The sequence below is a fragment of the Plasmodium sp. gorilla clade G2 genome (genome assembly GCF_900097015.1).
Source record: "Plasmodium sp. gorilla clade G2 genome assembly, chromosome: 5".
Taxonomy (NCBI): domain Eukaryota; phylum Apicomplexa; class Aconoidasida; order Haemosporida; family Plasmodiidae; genus Plasmodium; species Plasmodium adleri (nom. inval.).
Genome location: NC_041697.1, coordinates 897,501 through 920,881, shown reverse-complemented (window position 1 = coordinate 920,881; position 23,381 = coordinate 897,501). Strand labels below are relative to the sequence as shown.

Here is a 23,381-nt window from a genome sequence, read left to right as displayed (position 1 = left end):
AAAATATAACATATATATATATATTATGTAACATCCCCAGGGAGTGAATTTTTAAAATTTTATCATTTACATTAATATATTTATATATAATAAATTAAAATATATATATATATATATATATATATGTATATTTTTTTTTTTTTTTTTTATCATTTATTAATTTTTTTGTTCTTTAATTTTTTTTTTCTTTGAATAGATATCTTATGACGTTGAAATTATAAATATTTTTAGTTCGTTAAATATACTTTTTTTAAAAGTATACACTGATATATATATATATATATATATATATATATATATATATATATATATATTTATATTTATTTATTTATTTTTATTTTTTTATATTTAAATTTTATCTGAAGAAATAATGGGAACAGCACTATCAAAAATTATTACAATAAATGAAGAAAATCGTTTGCTAATATCAAACAAGCCAATTTTTCAATTAGCACATAAAGATGCAATTCGTATGAGAAATAAATTAAGAGTAGCAAAGAATAGAATAAATAATTTTCTTAAAAAGAGTATAAAAACAACATCATGGGTTGTATGGATAGCAGGTGTTTCAGTTGTTGTATTAGTAACACCTATAGCTTTTCAATATGAGAAAGAATGTCAATTATTTGAAATGCAAGCTCAGTTCTTTCAAGCTCAACAGGCAGCCAACGTTCCACAATTAAACTGAACAAATTAAATTATAAAAAATATAAAATATATGTAAGGGGAGAAACAGACATGTAATATATATATATATATATATATATATATATATATGCACATATTATAAATATTCTTTTTTTTGAATTATCTATATAATAAAATATAGTGACACAAATGTATGTATATATATATATATATATATATATATATATTTATTTATTTATTTATTAATATATAATATATTTTTTTTTTTTTTTTTTTCTATTGTTTATTATATAAAAATTTTGTCACCTCATATTATAATTTATATGCTCCTCGATAAATTTAAAAAAATATATCTTCATTATTAAAATATATATACCATATATTTATATATATATTATTATATTTTTTTTTTTTTTTTATATGCCCAGTTTTTGTCTTACACTTTAAAATTTATAATATTCACATATATATATAATATATTTATGTGTTCAATTTTTTTTTTAAATTTACATAATATATAAAAATTGTTATTTACTTTTGAAAAGTTATTATTTATTTAAGAAAAAAAAAAAAAAAAAAAAAGAAAAACAATAAAACAATAAAACTTGTTATATAAAACATAAAAAAATATAAATAAAATAATAATTAAACGAAAAAGAAAACATTCATATATATTATTTGTCTATATAATATATATTTCAAGGTTACTGAAAAAAGATATAACCTCCTTGAAGATAATAAATAAAAAGTATATGAAAATATAAATATATATGTGTGTATATAATAGGTACATATATACAATATATATCGAATAATTGATGAATAAATATATAATTTATTGGTTCAAAATAACAAAAAAAAAAAAAAAAAAACAAATAAAATAAAATAAAATAAAGAAAAGAAAATCATAATAATAATAATAATATATATATATATATATATAATATACAAGTCCCTTTAAAAATCATCATTTCAATTTAACTATCCCCCCCGCTTCTGTCAATTTTGTTTTCCACTTATCTGCCGTTTCTTTGTTAACTTTTTCAAAAAGTGTTTGTGGTAAATTATCAACTAAATCTTTTGCTTGTTTTAAATTTAGATCTTTTTTTATTTCTTTAACAATTTTTATGATAGGTATTTTTTTATTAGGTTCTATATTTTCTAGTATTAAATCATATACTTTATTTTCTTCATCTTCTTCATTATCTTTTCCATCAGCTTCATTTTGTTTATTTTCTTGTCCACTTGAACTGGATGCATTTAAATTTTGTTTTGTATCAACAGAAAATGTTATTTCAATTTTTTTTACTAATTCACTAGCTTCTAGTAATGTTAAATTTTTTAAACTTTCTATTATTTCATCAACCTTTGAACTTTTTAATTTAAAATTTTTATGATTATTTATAACATTATCTTTTTTTGAAATATGTTTTCTTTTATTATTTATAAAGCTTTTCTTACCATAATGATCATTATTTATTTTATTTTCAAGGAAAAAAAATTTATTTCTATTTATCCAGTTGTCATTCTTTGATATTTTCACACATACAATACATTCCATACAATATGTTATATATAGTATTGATAAAATAATATATAACAATAAACAACTTCTTTTTTTTATTATAACAAATAACGAAGAATCGGTCGTCTTATTATTTTTTCTTCTTCTATCTTTCTTTTCCTTTTTAAATAATATCTTTCCTATCAATTTAGTAACTTTACTTCCTACACTTTTCATTCTTGAAATTAGGCATTGTTTTTTTTATTCATTTCGAACAGGATTATATATAAATATTATTATATTACATATATATATTATATATATATATATATATAATTATATATTTACTTTTTTTTTTTTTTTTTTTCTAAATATATATTTTTATAAAATATTAAAAAATAAAATTAAAATGTTCTCTTTTGTTCTTGTATGGAAATATAAAAAAAAAAGGAAAAAGTGTATATATATATAAATATATATATATATATTATATATGTATAATATATATTTTGTTATATAAATACTTGATATATGTTTTTATTTTTTTAACTTATCAATATATTTATTTCCTTATTAATTAAGAGAAAGGGGGAAAAAAATATGTACAGGAATTTATCATACGAATAGTATATATATATATATATATATATATATATGTCAAGAAAAAAATAAAAAAAATTCTTTTTATTATATTATCCTTGTAAAAATGTAACACATTATTTAATACATACATAAAAATTTAATATATTACCATATATTTATAATTAGAAAGGTTCAAATTAAAATATTCATAATGTTTAATTTTCATAAGTTTATTATTATTTTTTTTTAATATGTACATAAAAAATATATACATATATACACATATAATATATGTATTAAAAAAAAAATACAAAAAAAAAAAAAAAAAAAAAAAAAAAAAAAAATTAAAATTAAAATTAAAATAACAATATGCTAATAATAAAAATAAAATAATATATATATTTATTTATATTAATATCTTAACATTTGACAAATTTATTACCATTATAAAGTAATAACACATATAAACAATAAGATTACTCAGACATATATGGATTAAGCCATATTGTAAATAATAATTAAAAAAAAAAAAAAATACATAAAAGTTATAATATATTATACAAAACAATAAATTAAATAAGAAATAAACCTTTACATATATATATATATATATATATATATATATATAATATGTGTATATATTTATGTGTGTGCCTTTTTTGTAATATAAATAAATGGACATCCTAAAAAAATTAAATTTAAATAACAAATGTAACAAGATAATTTATATTATCTTTATATTAAAAAGTAAAATAATAATTTTTTTTTTTTTTTTTTTTTTTTTTTTTTTTTTTTTGTCCAACAGTTAATTTTCCTCATATTGTTCACACTGTACGTTTATATTTACATTATCATATAAAATATTAGTTCCTGATGATGGTTTGTTATATAAGGATAAAAATTGATTAATTTTATATTCAACATTATCATCATTTTCTTCATTTATTTTGAGAGGATCAGAAAATGCATTATTCATTTCGACAATATCATCTGTTATGTCCATATTAAAATATGTAACATTTGTTAATGTTTGTTTATTTTTTAATATATTATTATAATACTCAACTAAATTCTTATTATTATTTATTATATTTACTTTTAAATCTTCTTCAGATGATAATTCAAGTAAAGAAATATTATCATTTCTTAAATCATACTTATCATATAGTTCTTCCATAACTTCCAAACTTTAATATTTTCAAAATATTATATATATAAATATATATATATATATATATATATATATATATATATTTTTTAAATTAATATACAAAGAATACAACACAAAAAGAATAAAATATGACAAAACCTCTTTTTTTTTTTTTTTTTTTTTTTTTTTTTTTTTTTTGTTTTTATATTCCTTTTTTGGTTACATACATATTTTCATATAAGATACCGTTCTTGTCATTTTAAAAATATGTTTCATAAAAATATAAAAGTAAATTCTTCAATTCATTATTATAAATTCAAATCGGTTTATAATATATATTATATATATATATATTAATATTTTTATTTCATACTTTGAAAAAATCGTTATCACAACTATATATTATTCTTCTATTACTCTCATTTAAAAAAAAAAAATATATATATTATATATATTTATAATATAGTTATATAAATACCGAACTTTTTATAACTTCTAATTTTGATTTATATTTCCTTTTTTTTTTTTTTTTTTTTTTTTTTTTATATAATATATTCTCCTTGAACCTTTCGTATACATTATATATATATATATATATATATATATATATATATATATTTATTTATTTATTTTTGTTTGGCGTAAAAAATAATATCATGAAAAAGAGCATATGTATAATATATTATAATATATAATTATTTATAATATAATATATATAATTTAATATTTTATAATATGCATATATATTATTAATATATATATTATTATATATATATTATTTTATATAAATTGTTAATATTATTTTTTTTTTTTTTATAGGTATGTAATTTATATATTTTTTTTAATTATTAAATAAATATAAATATAAAAAAAAAATATATATATATACATTATATATTATAATTATTTTATCATGAAAAATATATATATTTTTATATTTATATATATATAGATTTATAATTAAAATTGTGTAATTTTTTTTCTTTTTTTTTTTTTTTATCATTTATAATAAGAAAAGTCAAAAGGACGAATATATATATATATCAAACAAATTTTTTTCTGTAATTATTTATCCTTTTGGCGATGTTGTGTACTTAATAATATTTGCATTTATTTATTAAGAATATAAGAATTTTTTTTTATAAAAAATAAGTATTACAAGATAAAACATAATATTTACAAGTAAAAAAAAAAAAAAAAAAAGAAGAAATAGTTGCCCATGTAAAAAATATAGATATCATTGAGGTATATAATTGAGTAGAAGAATATATTTAAAACGTATTAATTTTTTATAAAATATATGAGCTTCACAATATTGAAATAAAATATCATACTGTAAATAAGAAAAAGGAATATCATTATTTTGTATATAAATATATATATTATACAAAAGGGGTGTTACATATATATAATATATATTTGGAAAAATAAAAATATATATATATATATATATATAATATATATCAGACAAAAATGTCCTAAGTATAAAAATTTTTATATTATCAAAAAAATATACAAAAAGGAAAAATAATATAAACAAACATATATATATATATATATATATATATATATATATATATTTTTATATATTTATTTATTTATTTATATTTTTTTGGATCATCCAATTTTTTTTTTTATATTTTATTTTTTATTTTTTTATTTTTTAATTTTTATTTAAAAATGTCGATATTACAAAAAATTGCCGATATTGAAGCCGAAATGGCCAAAACCCAAAAGAACAAAGCCACGAACTATCACTTAGGGTTATTAAAAGCAAAATTATCAAAACTAAAAGCTCAATTAATTGAAGGAGGTACAAAAGGAGGAGGAGGAGAAGGTGAAGGATTTGATGTCTCAAAAACAGGAGATGCAAGAATTGGTTTGGTTGGATTTCCATCAGTAGGGAAGTCTACATTATTAAATAAATTAACAGGCACATTTTCTGAAGTAGCGTCATATGAATTTACAACTTTAACTTGTGTACCTGGTATATTTAAATATAAAGGAGCTAAAATGCAATTATTAGATCTTCCTGGTATTATTGAAGGAGCAAAAGATGGAAAGGGAAGAGGTAAACAAGTTATTGCAGTAGCCAAAAGTTGTTCTTTAATTTTAATCGTTTTAGATGTCTTAAAACCATTAACATATAAAAAAATTATAGAAAAAGAATTAGAAGGTTTTGGTATAAGATTAAATAAGAAACCACCAAATATTATTTTTCAAAAAAAAGATAAAGGTGGTATTAATATAACACACACGGTACCATTAAATAATTTAGATGAAGAAATGATTAAATCTATTTGTCATGAATATAGAATTATAAATGCAAATATTTCTATAAGATGTGAAGCAACTGTTGATGATATTATTGATGTTATAGAAGGAAATCGTTTATATGTACCTTGTATTTATGTATTAAATAAAGTAGATCAAATAACAATGGAAGAATTAAATCTTGTAACCAAACTACCTCATAATGTTCCTATTTCAGCACATCTAGAATGGAATTTAGATGGACTCTTAGAAGCTATATGGAATTATTTAGATTTAGTTCGTATATATACAAAACCTAAAGGACAAATACCAGATTATGAATCTCCTGTTATTTTGAAAAAAGAAAAATGTAAAGTTGAACATTTCTGTAAAAAAATACACAGATCGTTAGTACAACAATTAAAATATGCCCTCGTATGGGGGAAATCGGTTAAGCATAATCCTCAAAAAGTCGGAAAGGACCACGAGTTGAATGATGAGGATGTAGTTCAGTTGGTCAAAAAATAAAGGATCACATTAAATAAAAACATATAAAATATATATATATATATATATATATATATATGTATGTATGTATGTGTTTATTTTATATATATTAAATTTTCTATATCGTAATAAATATAGAAGGGGCAGTCGTAAATACTGTTCATATATATATATATATTACCATATGAATATACATATTTTTTTTTTTATATTTTTAATTTTGTCACAAATGAAAGAAAATTTTTTTTTTTTTTTTTTTTCATTTGATCTAATGTTTGATGATTATATTATATATATATATATATATATATATATGTATTTTTTTTTTTTTTTTTTTTTTTTTTTTTTTTTTTTTAAGGTTTCATTATTTAATATAAAAATATATATATTTCATATTTAATTATTCACTTTATGTTTTATTCATAATTTAATTATTATATCAAATTATACTTTTTTTTATCTTCTCCATTTTATGTGTACAATTTTTAAGTTACATAAAACTCGAAACATTCAATTTTAAAAGTTTTTTATTTGATTTATATATCAAGAGGAAAATTAAAAGAAAGATAAAAATTATATATATATAAATATATATATATCACATTTTATGGTATTAATTATTTTTATAAGAAAAAAGAGAAATATAAAAAAATATATAATTATTATTCACCACATATGATAAATATAAATATATATATATATATATATATATATATTGTATTTTAATATATTCCAATATTTTAATTCTAAAAAAATGATGATATAATATCTACTTCATATATATATATTAGAGTAAATCCAAAATAAATGATTTTAAATATCCTACTTGGAAGTAAAAAGTAAATAATAATAAATATATACATAATAATATATAAATATATAACATGTTCTTTTTTTTAAGGTTTATAAAATAAAAAAAGAAAAAAGAAAAAAATCAATAAATAACTAATTAAATAATTACCACTTTGTATAAATATAAATCTATTATATATATTTATATATGCTTTTCAATTCCTTAAAAATTTATAAATTTTTTTTCCTTTCGACATAAGAACCTTATGTATATTAAATCATAAGTCATCCAAAGGAACATAACATTATATATATATATATATATATATATATATATATATATATATATATATATTTATTTATTTATTTGTTTATTTTTTTGTTTATTTTTTGTAAATTTTCTTATGATGCATGAAGAACTTCCGCATATCGTTGTTTTATCTTATAATGAAAAGAATGTAGAAAATTTTATAGCATACATAAAAAATAAATTTGAAGTGTTAGAAGATTATGTTAATAGTGATAAGTATAAAATTACTTACAATGATAATAAAAGGAATGAAAAAAATGAAGGGAATTATATTTTTCAAAATATTAGCAAAATAAAAATTGTAAATAAATATTATAGTGCAGACGTTATCCTTTCGTCATGTATTTATAACAAAATATTAAATGTCGAAAAAGAAATACATATAGATAATATACTATATGAAAGTATAATATTTTTATTTGACGATTTTAATATAAAAGAAAAAAATATTATTAATCATAATCCTTTTAGAAGCTATAATAATGATGATTGTATGGAATATATAAAAGATGAAAAAAATGGGAATATGATAAGAAATACAAACTTTGATTTTTCAAATTTATATAAAGATATCGGTATTAAAATTGCAATATTTCCATTGTCATTTCAAGAAGAAAAAAATACAGACATTCTTTATTTTTTTAGTGAATATTTTATTGAAGCTTTATATATAAATTATAATTTAACACATATTAAACAAGAACTTCCGGATCAACAAGAAGAAAATATAAATAAGACTGATATAAATGATAAAACAAATAAATATAAAAATAAAAACCTTATCAACGATAAATATGAAGAATTTTATGAGGATGATGAACGCTTAGTTGAAGCATTACACTGTCATATGTGGAAAGGCTTGCAAATGAAAAAGGCAAATATAATCATGCATGAGAATTTAGAAAAAAATACACAAAACAAAGATGAAAAGACAGATGATAAAACAAAGGATAATGAACAAAAGGAAAAAGAAGAAGAAGATAAAACAAAGAATAATGACAAAAAAGAAGAAGATAAAACAAAGAATAATGACAAAAAAGAAGAAGATAAAACAAAGAATAATGACAAAAAAGAAGAAGAAGATAAAATGACAGAAGATAAAGAAAATTCTCAAAATATACCAAAAAAAGATCAAATTGAATTAAAAAATGAAGAAGAAAAAAAAAAATCAAAAGATGAGAAGGAAGATTTGTTTATGCAAAATTTTAACAAAATTGTAGAAAAAATAAAACAAGTTAAAATTGAAAATACAAATTGTAATAATGATACTGTAAGAAGAAAAAAAGCTGAAGATTTAATACTTGAATTACAGCAATATTTTTGTGACATCGAAGAATAATATATATATATATAATATATATGTATAATATTTTATTCATATATAATCATTTTATTTTTATTTTTTTTCATAATTAATTTTATTTTTTTGTTATTTTTAAAACTTATTAACTTTTTATGTATTTTCTCATTATAAGAATATTGGGAGAAATCAAATTTTTAAAAAAAATAATCAAAAAATAAAATAATAAATCAGTATAAATACTACAAAATATAATTCAATCGATATATAATATTATATGTATTATTGTTGAATAAAATTTTCTCCACATAAATATATTCATCACACAGTATTTCCTTTTTACATAAAAAATATATATATATATATATTTTTATGTGCCTAATATTATTGTCAGATATATGTATGAATTTGTAAATATACAAATCTTCTTTTTTTTTTTTTTTTTTTTTTTTTAATTATAAAAAATAAAATGCATTTATGTAATAGACTTTATTCAAATACTAAATATTAAATTAAACTTTACACACTATGTATTATTTATTTTATATTTTTTTTTCGTTTTCGAATTTTTAAGCAATCTACATATTTTTCAATATTATTAAATGCACAAATGGGACATAATAACTATAATATAATAAGAACATATATATATATATATTTTCATTTAGACGATTAGTAAATAAAAAGATAATAAATGTATATAACAATTTTGTTTTTCAGCATACTTATTTTATATTATTTTAAACATGCACAAGTATAATTTATTCTAAATCGTCTTGTGCTTGTTTTATTTTTGACTTCTCTTATTTATAGTACTCCGAGTTATCGTTGAATAATTCTTAACGTTTTGAAGTAAATAAATGCAAATCTATTTTTACATATCCTTATACATTTATTAATTTTATTTTTAATTATATCTTTTATATTACCATATATTATATATTAATATATTCATTTATTTATTTTATTTTTTTTTTTTATTTTATTTTCCCCTTATGTCTTAAATGTGGTGTGTTACATGCTTTGTGGATAATATTATAAAAAAGAAAAAAAAAAAAAAAAAAAAAAAAAAAAAAAAATTAATAGAATAAATTAGAAAGTAGAATTTTGTATATTAAATTAAATATATATGGATATATATATATATTTTTTTTTTTTTTTAAATTGAAATATTATATACATAATTCAATGATATATATATATATACATAAAATTTTCTATAATTTTTATTAAGAAATGCATGTTAAAAAGCATTAATATAATAATTATCAGTATAGTTAAAAAGCAAAAAATAAAATATAACACTTTTATAACATAAAGGTTTTACAAAGAAATGAATAAAAAAAATTATACCCATACATACATACATACATACATACATATATATATATATATATATATATATAATTATGATATTTTAAAAGACACCATAAATATGTACCTATATATTATATAGATTAATATAATATAATATGAGATTATGAAAATATATATTTTTTTTTTCTTTTTAGATTTTTAAGGATGAAATTCTGTCATTTTGTAAATAAACTTGTAGCCTCTGTAGGAGGGGTCATTTTAGTTTTATATGAATCTTCTCAGTTTTATGAAAATTATATTCCTAAATATAATGATCACAAATATATCATGGATAATTCTTATATACCATTTTCTACATTTTTCATATTAAGTTTATCCTTTATGTTTCTCAATATATTTAGCCCTTCAAAAAATAGTATAGCAAATAGTTTCAAAGGTAATAAATATAAAATATAACCACCATAAGGAAAAGATGAAAATTATATGTAATCATTATTTATATCTCTTCATCAATTTTATTATCATCATATATATATATACATATGTGTATTAATTTTTGCACTTTATTTTTTATTTCTTCTTCCCAGGATTGTTAGGTTGTTTCTTGATAACTTGTTCCATGTTTTATTTTATAAACCAGGTCTTTATTTGTTCAGGTAAAATGAAAAAAAAAAAAAAAAAACAATAAAATAAATACCTATACATCACACATATATATATATATATATATTTTATTTATTTCTACAATATTTATAGAATATGCCAATGAGGAGTCATCAAAGTTACGCTTTTCCGTATATTTTTGTGTGTTCCTCTTTCTTTATATGTTTTCTTTATGTATTGAATCATATCAAAATTTATCTTTTACCATTTCACGAAATGAAAGAAAAGAAACTGGGACGATGAAAGTAGAGGTTTGAGTTATAGCCAAAAATTTTTTTTTTTTTTAAAGGACAATCATTATATATATATATATATATATATATAAGAAATATATTATACATATATATTTATATTACCCCCATATCTTTATATTTTTAATTTTTTTCCTTTAATTAAAGTTATATATATATATATATATATATAATTAAAAGTGTTATCAATTAAAGATATTTTTATTTTATTTTATTTTGTTTTATGTCTACTATCATATATTGTACAAATGATACTTATATTGTTATATACAAACACAATAAATTTTTTATTTTATAAAAATATATATAAAGGTGTAATATATTATTTATAAAATTAGATGGAATATTATATATGTTTCATAATCATTAAAAAAAAAAAAAAAAAAAAAAAAAAATACACATAAATATATAAATATATATATATTTATATTTATCTGATTATTTATTAAAATATTTTTTTGTGGAAGCATATAGAAACCTTTTTAAAAAATCAACAGTTCACACATTATTATCTTGCTCTTTTTCTTGAGAAAAAATATGTATTAATCCGCATGATGTTCCATAAGCTATTATATAATTTTTATCAAATGAAGCATATGATATGCTAAAAAAAAAAAAAAAAAAAATACATATATATATATAAACATATACTTATACATATTATACACATTTTTTAATATTTTTAAAATCATTATTCTTATTAATATATATTACATATTATCATTTTACTAATAACTAACCTTTTTGGTGTGAGTGCTCTATTTTTCCCGGTGCTTTCTTGGTCCCACTTTTTTGATCTTACAATTTTTATACCATCAGTTAACACATTTTGTAATCCTCTCAAATATTCATATAATAATATCATGGAAACTGAATATATATCTTCTGTCTGCATACAACTAATTTCTAATAATATGCTTGGATCAAGATCTACATTTTTTGTTGTCCATAATAAAAATTCATTATATTTATTTTTTGAAGAATTTTCTTTTATTTTCCCCTTTAATATAGTGTTATCATCATATAGATATAAGTACATATGATTTCCAATTAAAACACTATTTAAACAACTATTATCTACTATATTAAAAAAGGATTTATCAATATTTAAAATATATTTATTTTCAAAAAGATTAATTATAGATCCTTTATCTTGACCGAAACTAATACAACTATTTCTATACCACTTTAAATGAGAACACGTTTCTGTTTTTCTTTTAAAATAAAACAGCTCCTTACTATTTCTTATATCTATTATTACGATATTTCCATCTTTAGAACATAGGCATAAAAGATAGGAATTAATACATGGATAAAATGAGCATAAGGATAACACACCATGTTGTAGGCATATAACTTCTTCTCTTATATTTATTTTATTAATTTTTGATGAGTAAATATTATTTGATATATTATATATATTTTTTTTTATACCATAGGTTATATCATTATGTGTTTCCCCATGAGTGTGATCTTTATCAGAAATATAAATATTATTATTGTTATTATTTTGACAATTTACATCATCATAATTAATATCATCATCATAATTAATATTATCATTATAATTAATATCATCATTATAATTAATATCATCATCATAATTATTATTATCATCATAATTAATATCATCACCATTTTTATCATCTTTATTTTCATTATCACTGCTACAACTTTTTAGAAAAAAATTTTCTTTTTTCTTCATTTCCTTATTCCATGAGTACTTATCTATTAGATCATCATTTTGTTTATTATTTTCTTCCATATATTTCATATTCTCATTTATGTTAACTTCATTATTATTAAGAAATAAAAATTTGTCGTACTGTTCTCCATATTGTAGAGAAATATTGATTGTTTTACTTTTTTCAATAAAGGTGTTAATTTTATGTTCATCTTTATTAACAATATTTAATATAATATCTATAATTTTAATTTTGAAGTTATTAAAACAAAGAGCTATTTTTAAATATCTTTTCTGATCCTTAATACAAATGGTATATGAAAAATCGTTAATATATTCACTACTTGTATATGTAAATATGTTTTTAATTTTTTCTTTTTTTGGATTTCTTTTTGTTTTTCTTCCTTTCTCTTTTTTTATATATGAATATATATTACTATAGCAATCTTTTTTTCTCTGATTTTTTAAAGACATATAAATATTCACAAAAAAATGATATTTTGATATGGCAAAAATTTTTATTTTATTACCTAATAAACATAATAACAAATAAATATATTCTTTTTTTTTCCCTTCATTTAAAGAATCAAATTTTATCCATTCCATTTTTTTACACATATAAGTATGTTCAATCATGTCAATGAATATTGGTTTACATAAATATTTTGATAAAAAATAAAAGACAATAAAATTTCGTCCTGGCTTATCAGAATTATAATAAGCACCACTATTTAAATAACTATAAATACTAATACTTAAAATATTCCCTTCAAAAATTTCGGAACATTTCATCATCATATCATTTATTAAGTTATAAATAGAATTTCCTTTTTTTTTATTATATATATTATCATTATTTTGGTATATAGAATTTGTAACCTCATTTTTTATATTACCCATATTATTTTTATTATTATTATTATGATTATTTGTTAATGTGTTTTTATCATCACATATAACATCATCTTCAAAAATATTTTTTTTATTATTATAACATACATTTATGTCGTAGGTATCTTTATTAGATATATTTTTTTTCATTACATTTTTTTCATTCAAAAAAAGGGATAAATATGTAACCATATTTATACTATCACTAAAGTCCATATAATTTATAGGACAACATAAACTTAAAAAAATATTTTCTGATGATAAATCTTTTGATAAATATGCTTCTAGGTTATTCAATAAATTTTCTATGTTAAATAATTCTTTTTCACTAATATTTTTATTTATATATTTATTTTTTTCTACACTAATATTTTTATTTATATATTTATTTTCTTCGTCATTTGTATTTTCTTTTATATCATTACATAAATTATTACAAATTAATAAAAAATATAAAAACGTTATCATATCAGGATGTAAAATATTATTTTCTTCAATCATATCTACATTAGTTTCCATATAAAAACTATTATTTTTTTCCGCCTCTTTTCTTCTTTCTTCTTGATTATTTAAATATATTTTTATTTTTTGTAAATAATTATAAAAGTCATGATTTTCATGCTTTACCTTTTGTTTTATATGAGAATTACTTTTTTTTTTGTTTTTTTTTAATAAATAACTTTTCTGAATATTATCAACAATTCTTTCACTTGAAAAAGGTGAGACTTTAATCTTTTTATTATTTAAATGAATTTGTATATCCTCAAGGAAAAATATATTTCTCCAGTTTGTATTATCATGATTTAAAATACATTTTAAATCTATATTTTCTTTTATATTAAATATTTTATTTTTAGAGACATGACTGGGTGCTTCCGTGCAAGATATATCAGATTCTATTTCTTTTTTCATTTCTGAATTTTCATTAACATTATTCAATTCGTCATTTACGTTTTGACAATCAATATTGTCATCGATATTTATATGACTATGTATATTTTGATTTTCCACTTGATCTTGATTTATATTTTCTCGTCCTCCTCTGGATTGTCTCATTATAGATATAAATTCGGATATAACAAAATAGCTAAAGCGATCATTCAAATTTTGTTCATCCGTTTCTGTTTTTATGTTTAGATATTCGAAAAGGTCTAAATAAAAATATTCTTTTTTTTGATAAATAAAATTATGTATTTTTTCTACAATTGAATTTTTTTTTGCAGATTTTTTTTTTCGTGTTATTTTTTCCTCGTCATTTTTTTTGGTAATATGTTCATCATTACTATCTTTTTCTTTTTCACTTTTCACTTTTTTATTTATCTCTGTTTTTTTCCTATTATTTGTTTTATTTGTTTTATTTGATTTATTTGTTTTATTTGTTTTTTTTTGTTTTTTGTTTTTTCTTTTTTTATAATAACTTGAAGAAGCATCACTTGCTCTTCCATAAACATAATCATCATCATCATCATCGTGACAAGATAATTCTGAATCATGATCAGAACTTTTGTGTATATCATTGGAAATATTTTTATCTGTATAATAATTTTCATCATTATAACATTTATTATAATTTACATCATATATACTACTATTTCGATATTCATTTTGATTTAACTTCTTCGTCCTCTTTGAATAAGTATTCTCTTCATTATTTATATATGACGATATATTATTATTATTTAGTTTTACTTTTCTTTTTCTTGTTATCATTGGTATTCTATTCAGAACCTTTCATTTTTTATCAAAAATAAAGGATATATAAATAAAACATATAAATATAAATAAATAAATATATATATATATATTTAATATATTTATTTTATATTCTCTTTAAAATGTCAAAAATATATATATATATATATATATTATATGCATAATATAATACCTAAAAAGATACATATATTTTAAAATATATATTTTTTTTTTTTTCTATGAATGGATCTAGTTATAAGTTTATAAAAAAATAGAGTCCGAATAAAATTTTATTATAACAAGTGGCATTACAACAACGTTGTTATATTTAAGAGAAAAAAATATATATATAATATATGCATATAAAAATATATAATTTAGTATATATTTTTATTTAATATATATTTTTTTTTAAATATATGTTTATATATAATTATTTATAATATTGTGATTGCAGGCCATTATTATCAAATGCCCTTTTATAAATTTACTCGTATTAATATGTACAAAATAAATAATTATTTAAATTAAGACCCTTAAATTTTCAGCTCATCATTATAGAACTATTGTGTTTTTTTTTGTTAGGAAAAATTTTTGATTATTTTAAAATATTACATATGAGTTAATATATAAAACAATTATATAAGTTTCATAAATCATCAAATATATATATATTATATGTGTTTATTTATTTTTAAATATGATATATTTTATAGTAGTAATATACATAAAACCTTTTTATTATAAATGAAAAATAATACGATATCAAAAATTATAAAGAGTGATATAGTAACATAAATATAAATATATATATATATATATATATATAATATATTTATTTATTTGTTTATATTTTTTTAATTTTAATTATCAATAATATTATATAAAACCTTATACAAAATAATGTATTAAAAAGATATATTCTTATTTAACAACTGTTTTTAATGTTTTTTTACACTTTTATATTTTTTTATTAAATGTTATATTTCAAGATATAATTTATTTATTAGTATTTTATTTCATGAGTTTTATTTTGTTCATATATATAATATATATATATATATATATATATATATATTATTTTAAAACACATAATTATAATTAAAAAATTTATATTAATTAAAAATGAGTTTTATAAAATTATTTATAATTATTTAAATTATAATATATAATGCAGAAAAAAAATAAAATATATATATAAATATATATTTTTTAAATTTCACAAAATTAAAATAATATATAAATATAAATATATATAGAATAATAAAGGTCTGTGTTAATTTTTAAATATTACATAATGTATATAATATATATATATATAATTATATATATATATTATGTATGTACATATGTATATAGGGGTCATAACTACTTGTTTAAATTAGTACGTGTGTAGTATGCAATAATATCTATTTGATATATAGAAAAAGAAAAAATAAAAAAAATAAATAAATATACACATATATATATATATATATATATATATATATAATATACGTACAATTTATAAAAATATGAAAAATATATATAAAAAAAAAAAAAAAAAAAAAAAAAAAAAATGCATATAAAATAAAAATTATATATAATATATAGCTTAGATATTTTTTCTTCTTAATATTACTATTTTTTTTTAAATATTCACATATATATCATAAATAAAAATAAATTTGTTCTTTTAAAACACATGAATAAATATATAAATATAAATATATATATATATATATATATATATATAAACATTTACCCATTTTGTAACAATAAATATTTTTCTTTATATTATTTTTATCCTTTTTTTTTTTTTTGTTGTATATAATAATAATAAATTTTTTTTTTTTTCTTTTTACAAATAAAAATAATATTTATATATATGAAATATTTATATTTTTTTTTTTTTTTTTTTTTTTTTTTTTTTTTTTCTGTGTAAAATATTTTATTATTTTCTGTTTGGATTCAAAATGTTGTTCAATTTTTTGGCTTGCTTATGTGACAAAGTTGAAGAAGCTAAATTATTTAGATATGATTTATCCAATGAATTGATGAGTGTAGATATTTTTTTGTTACAGTCACTATCTGAAAAATCAGTTTCATATATTGTTAAGAATATTTCAATAATTTTAGATGTATTAGAATTATCTTTTCCAAATAAAAGAGGATGATTTTGTGAAACTAGATCTATAAGATTTTTATGTACTCTTCTACCTTCTGCATCATCTTCTTTTATTGGTAAATGATTTAACCATACTTTTATTAGATCTTCTGCATTATTAAATTTTGATGTATGCATTAAAACAACATCACCTAAGGCTGCTACAGCATTATCAATAGCTGAGATATGTTCTTTTGGTTTTTTATTTGATGTATTTTCATGTATTAATTTTAATAAATATTCTACTGCTATATTTGCATACTTTCCAAATGCTTCAATTTTTGTTGCTTGTATAACACCATAACATGCTGCTTGTTTTACTTTGTCATCTGCATGATTAATATTTAATAATAATGGGTTCATGAAAAAGTCCCATAAATTTATACTCTTTTCTTGTAAAAATTCTAATAAATCATCACATACATATAATGCTAATGCTACATCTTCTGAATTTGGAGAATTCATATAATTATTAATAAATCCAATACATAATTCACAACATGTATTTAAGAATTGTGTTGGATGATATTTAATTAATACTCCTAATATATCTAATAAATTAGTTCGATAATTCTGTTCTAATTCCTCTTCTCTATCTATTATTAATAATTCATCCTCATCTACGTCATCATTATTCTTTTTCTGATTATATACTACCCTTCTATCTGTTGAATATTGTAATAAGGCAAAGATTTGATTAAAAAATAATTTTAAAGTATTTTCTGGCAATACACTAGAACCCGCTTTTTGTAAACACATATATAATCCATGAGATTCAATTATCATCACATCTAATATATATTCATAATTATCATCTAATTTTGTTTCTAATAAACTTTTTAATACTTTCTCTGCTGCTGCTGTTAATATGGCTAATAACATGGATTTATCATTATCGGTCTTTTCAGATAATATTCTTGCAGATTCAATTAATTCACTAACAGCTGTTAATGCCTTTTGTTTTATTTCATCTGACAATTCATAATTTAACATTGGCAATACAGCTGTAGCTGTTGCTTGAATGTAATCCTTATAATTTTCTTTTAATACTTCAATAATAATAATTAATAAATCTAAAGCTTTTTCTTGATCTTCTAATAAAGATGTTTTCAATCCTACATATTGTCCATTAGATACCATAGTTATAGTTAAATCTTCTTCATCATCTGTTAATGGTTTAGGCAAAACTGAAAGGACAGATAATATGGTTGGTACTATACTACTTAGATATGGATAGAAGTCATTACCTAATGCTCTACATATACGACCAATAGCTTCTTGAATATATTCTTTAACAGTATCATCAGGATCCATTTTTGTACTACTAATTTGTAATAAAGCATTCATACATTCTTTAGCATCTTCAATAAAAATTTCTTTACCAACTGATAAACCAATAATTGATATACATTCAATAGCTTTACCTCTACATGTTCTTTCTTCTTCTGAAACAGCCTTTTGAATAATATCTTTCATCATAGGTACGACGGTAGAATAATATTTTAAAAAGTCTTCTTCAATAACACCGGCAATAACTGCTATAGCAGTAACAGCTTGTTCTCGTACTAATAAATAATTTGAAGAATTCAATTTTTGTAATAAAATATCTATAATAATATCAGCATATGGTAATAAAGCCATTTTATCTAATTCTTCAGCATAATTTACAAATGCTGCTGTTGCATGTGATTGAACTCTTAAATGTACATCATTCATAGTATTAATTAATGCAGATAAAATTTCTGAGAAAAATTCTTTCTGTACATATGGTTGATGATCTAAAGAGATTTGACCAATAGCTTGACAAGCTGCATAACGTACTCTAACATCTTGATCAACTAATATTTGTAACAACATTTTTATAACATGTTCTAATTGTTCTTCAATTTCATCTTCTGGTAAATATTCAATAGTTTGTGCTATAGCCATAATACCAACATATTTATGTTCCCATGTATTTTTCATTAAAAATTCAGATACTTTATTAAAAAGAATATGAATAAATTCAGCTTCTTCTAATTCACTAAATGCTTTACCAACACGATCTAAGGATTCTTCACCTATATCATATAATTCTTGACTATCATCTTTACCTTCTTTTATAGAATTCATCCATTCATTAAAACAATCATTATTTATGTCAAGCATAAATAACATAGATAAATGTATAATCTTATCTACAAAATGGGGTACAGATAAAGCCATCTTTGGTCGACGCTCTGGAATGGTAACTAAAGCTTCAATACTTAGTGACTTTAAACTATTATCAAAATCATAATTCAATTCATTTTCATCTTTCATACATATACTAAATAATATATCACACAAACTAGTTATATGCTTAGTAAAAAATTTGGCATTATAATCAATCATTTTACCAATAGATTGAAGTACTTTCTCACATTCTTCTAAAACTGCAATATCTGAACTACTATTCTTTGCCATTAAACTTAATGATTGTAATATTAATGGAATACAACCATTTACACTTTTAACTAACGAAGAACTATTATCTTCAACAATACATGATATTAAATTAATACATTCTCCACGTACTTGTACATTTGATGAATTTAAACCTTTCATACATATAGAAGATATTATTTCTTGTTTTCCATCTAATTCATCTGGAATACAACTCAAGATACCACCTAGAATTTTATATCCACTTATTAATACATCAACGTTATTAGAATTACAAAATTCAAATGTTACTGATAATAACTCTGGCCATTGATTATGTAATAATAATTTTGATGATAAATCTATAATATTATTACATATATTACTTCTAACCATCTTATCTGTTTCAGTTCCTATATTACTAATCAATTCAGATTTTACAATGTTTTTTAAATTATCTGGTAATAATACCCAATAATTCTCTTCTTCTGCATTTCCAACTGAATTCTCATTTTTTTCTTTTTCTTCTCCATCCACATGTGTGGATTTTATATACACACGAAATATATTCCTAATTAATATAGCACATTGTAATCGAACTTGACTATCTTTATGGCTTTTTAATAATTTCAATATTGATAATACTGTATTATTTAAATCATTCTTTTTATAATAGTTTAACGTATTTTCACATTCATTTCTTATATGACTCTCAGAGCTGCTTAATCCTTCAATAACTTCTACAATTTTATCCATTAGTTCTTTTTTTTTTTTTTTTTTTTCTTTTTTTATATCACAAAAATTGTTATAGATATATATTATATAGGATATTTAATTAGGACATACATATATATATATGTACCTTTATATATATTATATAAATATTTGTATTTATAATATCCGTTTGGACCTTTTAACGCATTAAATATATAATAAAATAATTTTATATTTTAAATAATAAAGGATATATAAATAAATAAAAATACATACATACATACATACATACATACATACATACATACATACATACATATATATATATATATATAATAATTTCCTTAAAACAATTTTTCTTTTCTTTTCTTTTTTTATTTTTACAAGTTTTATTATATATATATATATGTATTTATATTTATAGTATATTTATGTAGTGAATACAAAATTTTATTTCCTAAAACGTTTATAAAAATATATATGCATATCTATATATATATATATATATATATATATATATATTATATACTATATATTTTCATTTATAATGAACCGTCGTATTTTAGTTCTTATTATATCCATTAATCTTATGAGTATTATATATATTATAAAAATATAGGCACTCTTTTTATTTATTTTTCAATGAAATATTATTATTATTTTTTTTTTTAACCTCTTTTTAATTAATAATGGATACATATATATATATATATATATATATATTTTTTTCCTTCTTTTATTTTTAATTATGAATCACAAACATATATATATATATATTAATATATAAACATAAATATTTTATATAAATATATAAAAAAACATATATACGTAATATTAATATATTATTATATTATTCCTTATATTTTAATTTTCTTATTTTTTTTTTTTATTTTTCGTTTTTGGATCAACATTCCAACTCCTTATTTTAAAAAAGTATTATATATATATTATATATATATATTATTATATTTTTCCTTATTTTTTTTTTTTTTTTTTTTTTTTCTATTTTGCCCTTCTTTTATATTTTTTTAAACGTTATATAAAACCTGCTAAAATTTTGTGAAAAAAATTAAAAAAAAATTTATATACATATAAGAAAATATAATATATATTATTATTTATTTTTTTTTTTTTTATAAATATATATATAATATATTTTATATATTAATATATAAAATATTTTTTATATCTTTTTTTTTTTTTTTTTTTTTTTTAAATATATATTATATATAATATATATATATAAAATATATGGGGAAGGGATATATTAAAAAAAAAAAAAATAATAGAATTCATATATTACTTATTTATGTAATATAAAATATAAAATAATAAATATGATAATAAAATATTAATATATGTAATATTTACATTATATATATTTAAATATAATCTTTTGAGCGTGTATTGTAAATATATATATAAAAAAAAAAAAAAAGATATTATTATATTTGTTATATGAATAGATTAGAGGATAATAAAATATAATAATTATAAATATATAAAATAATATTATAAAAAAAATAAAATAAATAAAGGGTCTCTTATTTATTATACATATACATAAGTAATATTATTTATATATAAAAAATACATCATTAAAAAACACGGTGTCATTTATTATATTATTATAATTATATATAAAATAAATATATTATATATATAAATACATAATATAGTACTACTAATAATATATAAATAATAAATACGCGCTTAAAAAAAAAAAAAAAAAAAGAAAGAAAAAGAAATTATATTGACATAAATAAAATATAATATTATAATGTATAAACTTATTAATGCATACATATATATATATATATTATATATATTATTATATAGGTAATATATTTATTTTTTATTTCTTCATGAATAAAAAAGAAAAAAAGGGGTTTATCATAATACTATATATAATATACTATATATATATTTATTATATATATTTTATATAAAAATATATATATATTAATTATATATATATTATATATTCAAGTACAACTTATTATTATAATATTTTATAAGAGCATGTGATATTTTAATTAATATTTTATTATTTTATTTTTTTTTTTTTTTATGTACAATGTATCCTCTTATTTTTAATAGCATGAATATTTTTAAAATAATATATAATATTATTATAATTATATAATAGTCCATATATAAATATTTCTGTACGTATGTAATTTAATATATATATTATATATATATCAAAGTGTATATATTTATAATATAAAAATATTTTTATATATTATTATATATATTCTTTATCATTCATAAACTTGTTATATTTATATAATATATATATATATATATATATATATATATTTAATTTACATTTGTAATACATTTATGGACAATATATTAAAGTGTATTTATTAAATATTTAAAAAAAAAAAAAAGGAAAAATAATTATAGGTAGAAAATTGACCTACTTCCAGGAATATATATATATATATATATATATATAATATATATAAATAATATGTAACATAAATAAGTTTAATTATTATATTTCTCATATTAGGACAAAATATATATATTTCTTTATAAATATAATAAAATATTTTATTCTTAAAT

At 17.7% G+C, this 23,381-nt stretch overlaps 8 protein-coding genes across 8 annotated transcripts; 4 read left to right on the top strand and 4 right to left on the bottom strand.

Moving 5' to 3' along the window:
- Positions 1-370: 370 nt before the first annotated feature.
- Positions 371-688, top strand: PADL01_0523700 (mitochondrial import receptor subunit TOM22, putative; the record flags this gene model as incomplete). The annotated part of the gene is made up of 1 exon (XM_028685609.1): positions 371-688. The coding sequence occupies one exon, from the start codon at positions 371-373 to the stop codon at positions 686-688; it is 318 nt and encodes a 105-aa protein (XP_028537091.1).
- Positions 689-1,615: 927 nt separating this feature from the next.
- On the bottom strand, positions 1,616-2,389 carry PADL01_0523600 (50S ribosomal protein L12, apicoplast, putative; the record flags this gene model as incomplete). Its single annotated transcript, XM_028685608.1, has 1 exon — positions 1,616-2,389. One exon carries the CDS (start codon positions 2,387-2,389, stop codon positions 1,616-1,618), a length of 774 nt encoding a protein of 257 aa, XP_028537090.1.
- A 1,150-nt stretch (positions 2,390-3,539) lies between these two features.
- PADL01_0523500 (conserved Plasmodium protein, unknown function) lies at positions 3,540-3,911 on the bottom strand (the record flags this gene model as incomplete). The annotated part of the gene is made up of 1 exon (XM_028685607.1): positions 3,540-3,911. The coding sequence occupies one exon, from the start codon at positions 3,909-3,911 to the stop codon at positions 3,540-3,542; it is 372 nt and encodes a 123-aa protein (XP_028537089.1).
- Positions 3,912-5,564: 1,653 nt separating this feature from the next.
- Positions 5,565-6,665, top strand: PADL01_0523400 (cytosolic preribosomal GTP-binding protein, putative; the record flags this gene model as incomplete). The annotated part of the gene is made up of 1 exon (XM_028685606.1): positions 5,565-6,665. One exon carries the CDS (start codon positions 5,565-5,567, stop codon positions 6,663-6,665), a length of 1,101 nt encoding a protein of 366 aa, XP_028537088.1.
- Positions 6,666-7,843: 1,178 nt separating this feature from the next.
- On the top strand, positions 7,844-9,085 carry PADL01_0523300 (conserved Plasmodium protein, unknown function; the record flags this gene model as incomplete). Its single annotated transcript, XM_028685605.1, has 1 exon — positions 7,844-9,085. One exon carries the CDS (start codon positions 7,844-7,846, stop codon positions 9,083-9,085), a length of 1,242 nt encoding a protein of 413 aa, XP_028537087.1.
- Positions 9,086-10,567: 1,482 nt separating this feature from the next.
- PADL01_0523200 (conserved Plasmodium membrane protein, unknown function) lies at positions 10,568-11,283 on the top strand (the record flags this gene model as incomplete). The annotated part of the gene is made up of 3 exons (XM_028685604.1): positions 10,568-10,799; positions 10,951-11,019; positions 11,120-11,283. 3 exons carry the CDS (start codon positions 10,568-10,570, stop codon positions 11,281-11,283), a joined length of 465 nt encoding a protein of 154 aa, XP_028537086.1.
- A 492-nt stretch (positions 11,284-11,775) lies between these two features.
- Positions 11,776-15,562, bottom strand: PADL01_0523100 (conserved Plasmodium protein, unknown function; the record flags this gene model as incomplete). Its single annotated transcript, XM_028685603.1, has 2 exons — positions 11,776-11,881; positions 12,018-15,562. The coding sequence occupies 2 exons, from the start codon at positions 15,560-15,562 to the stop codon at positions 11,776-11,778; spliced, it is 3,651 nt and encodes a 1,216-aa protein (XP_028537085.1).
- A 1,915-nt stretch (positions 15,563-17,477) lies between these two features.
- On the bottom strand, positions 17,478-20,849 carry PADL01_0523000 (karyopherin beta; the record flags this gene model as incomplete). The annotated part of the gene is made up of 1 exon (XM_028685601.1): positions 17,478-20,849. One exon carries the CDS (start codon positions 20,847-20,849, stop codon positions 17,478-17,480), a length of 3,372 nt encoding a protein of 1,123 aa, XP_028537084.1.
- Positions 20,850-23,381: the final 2,532 nt, after the last annotated feature.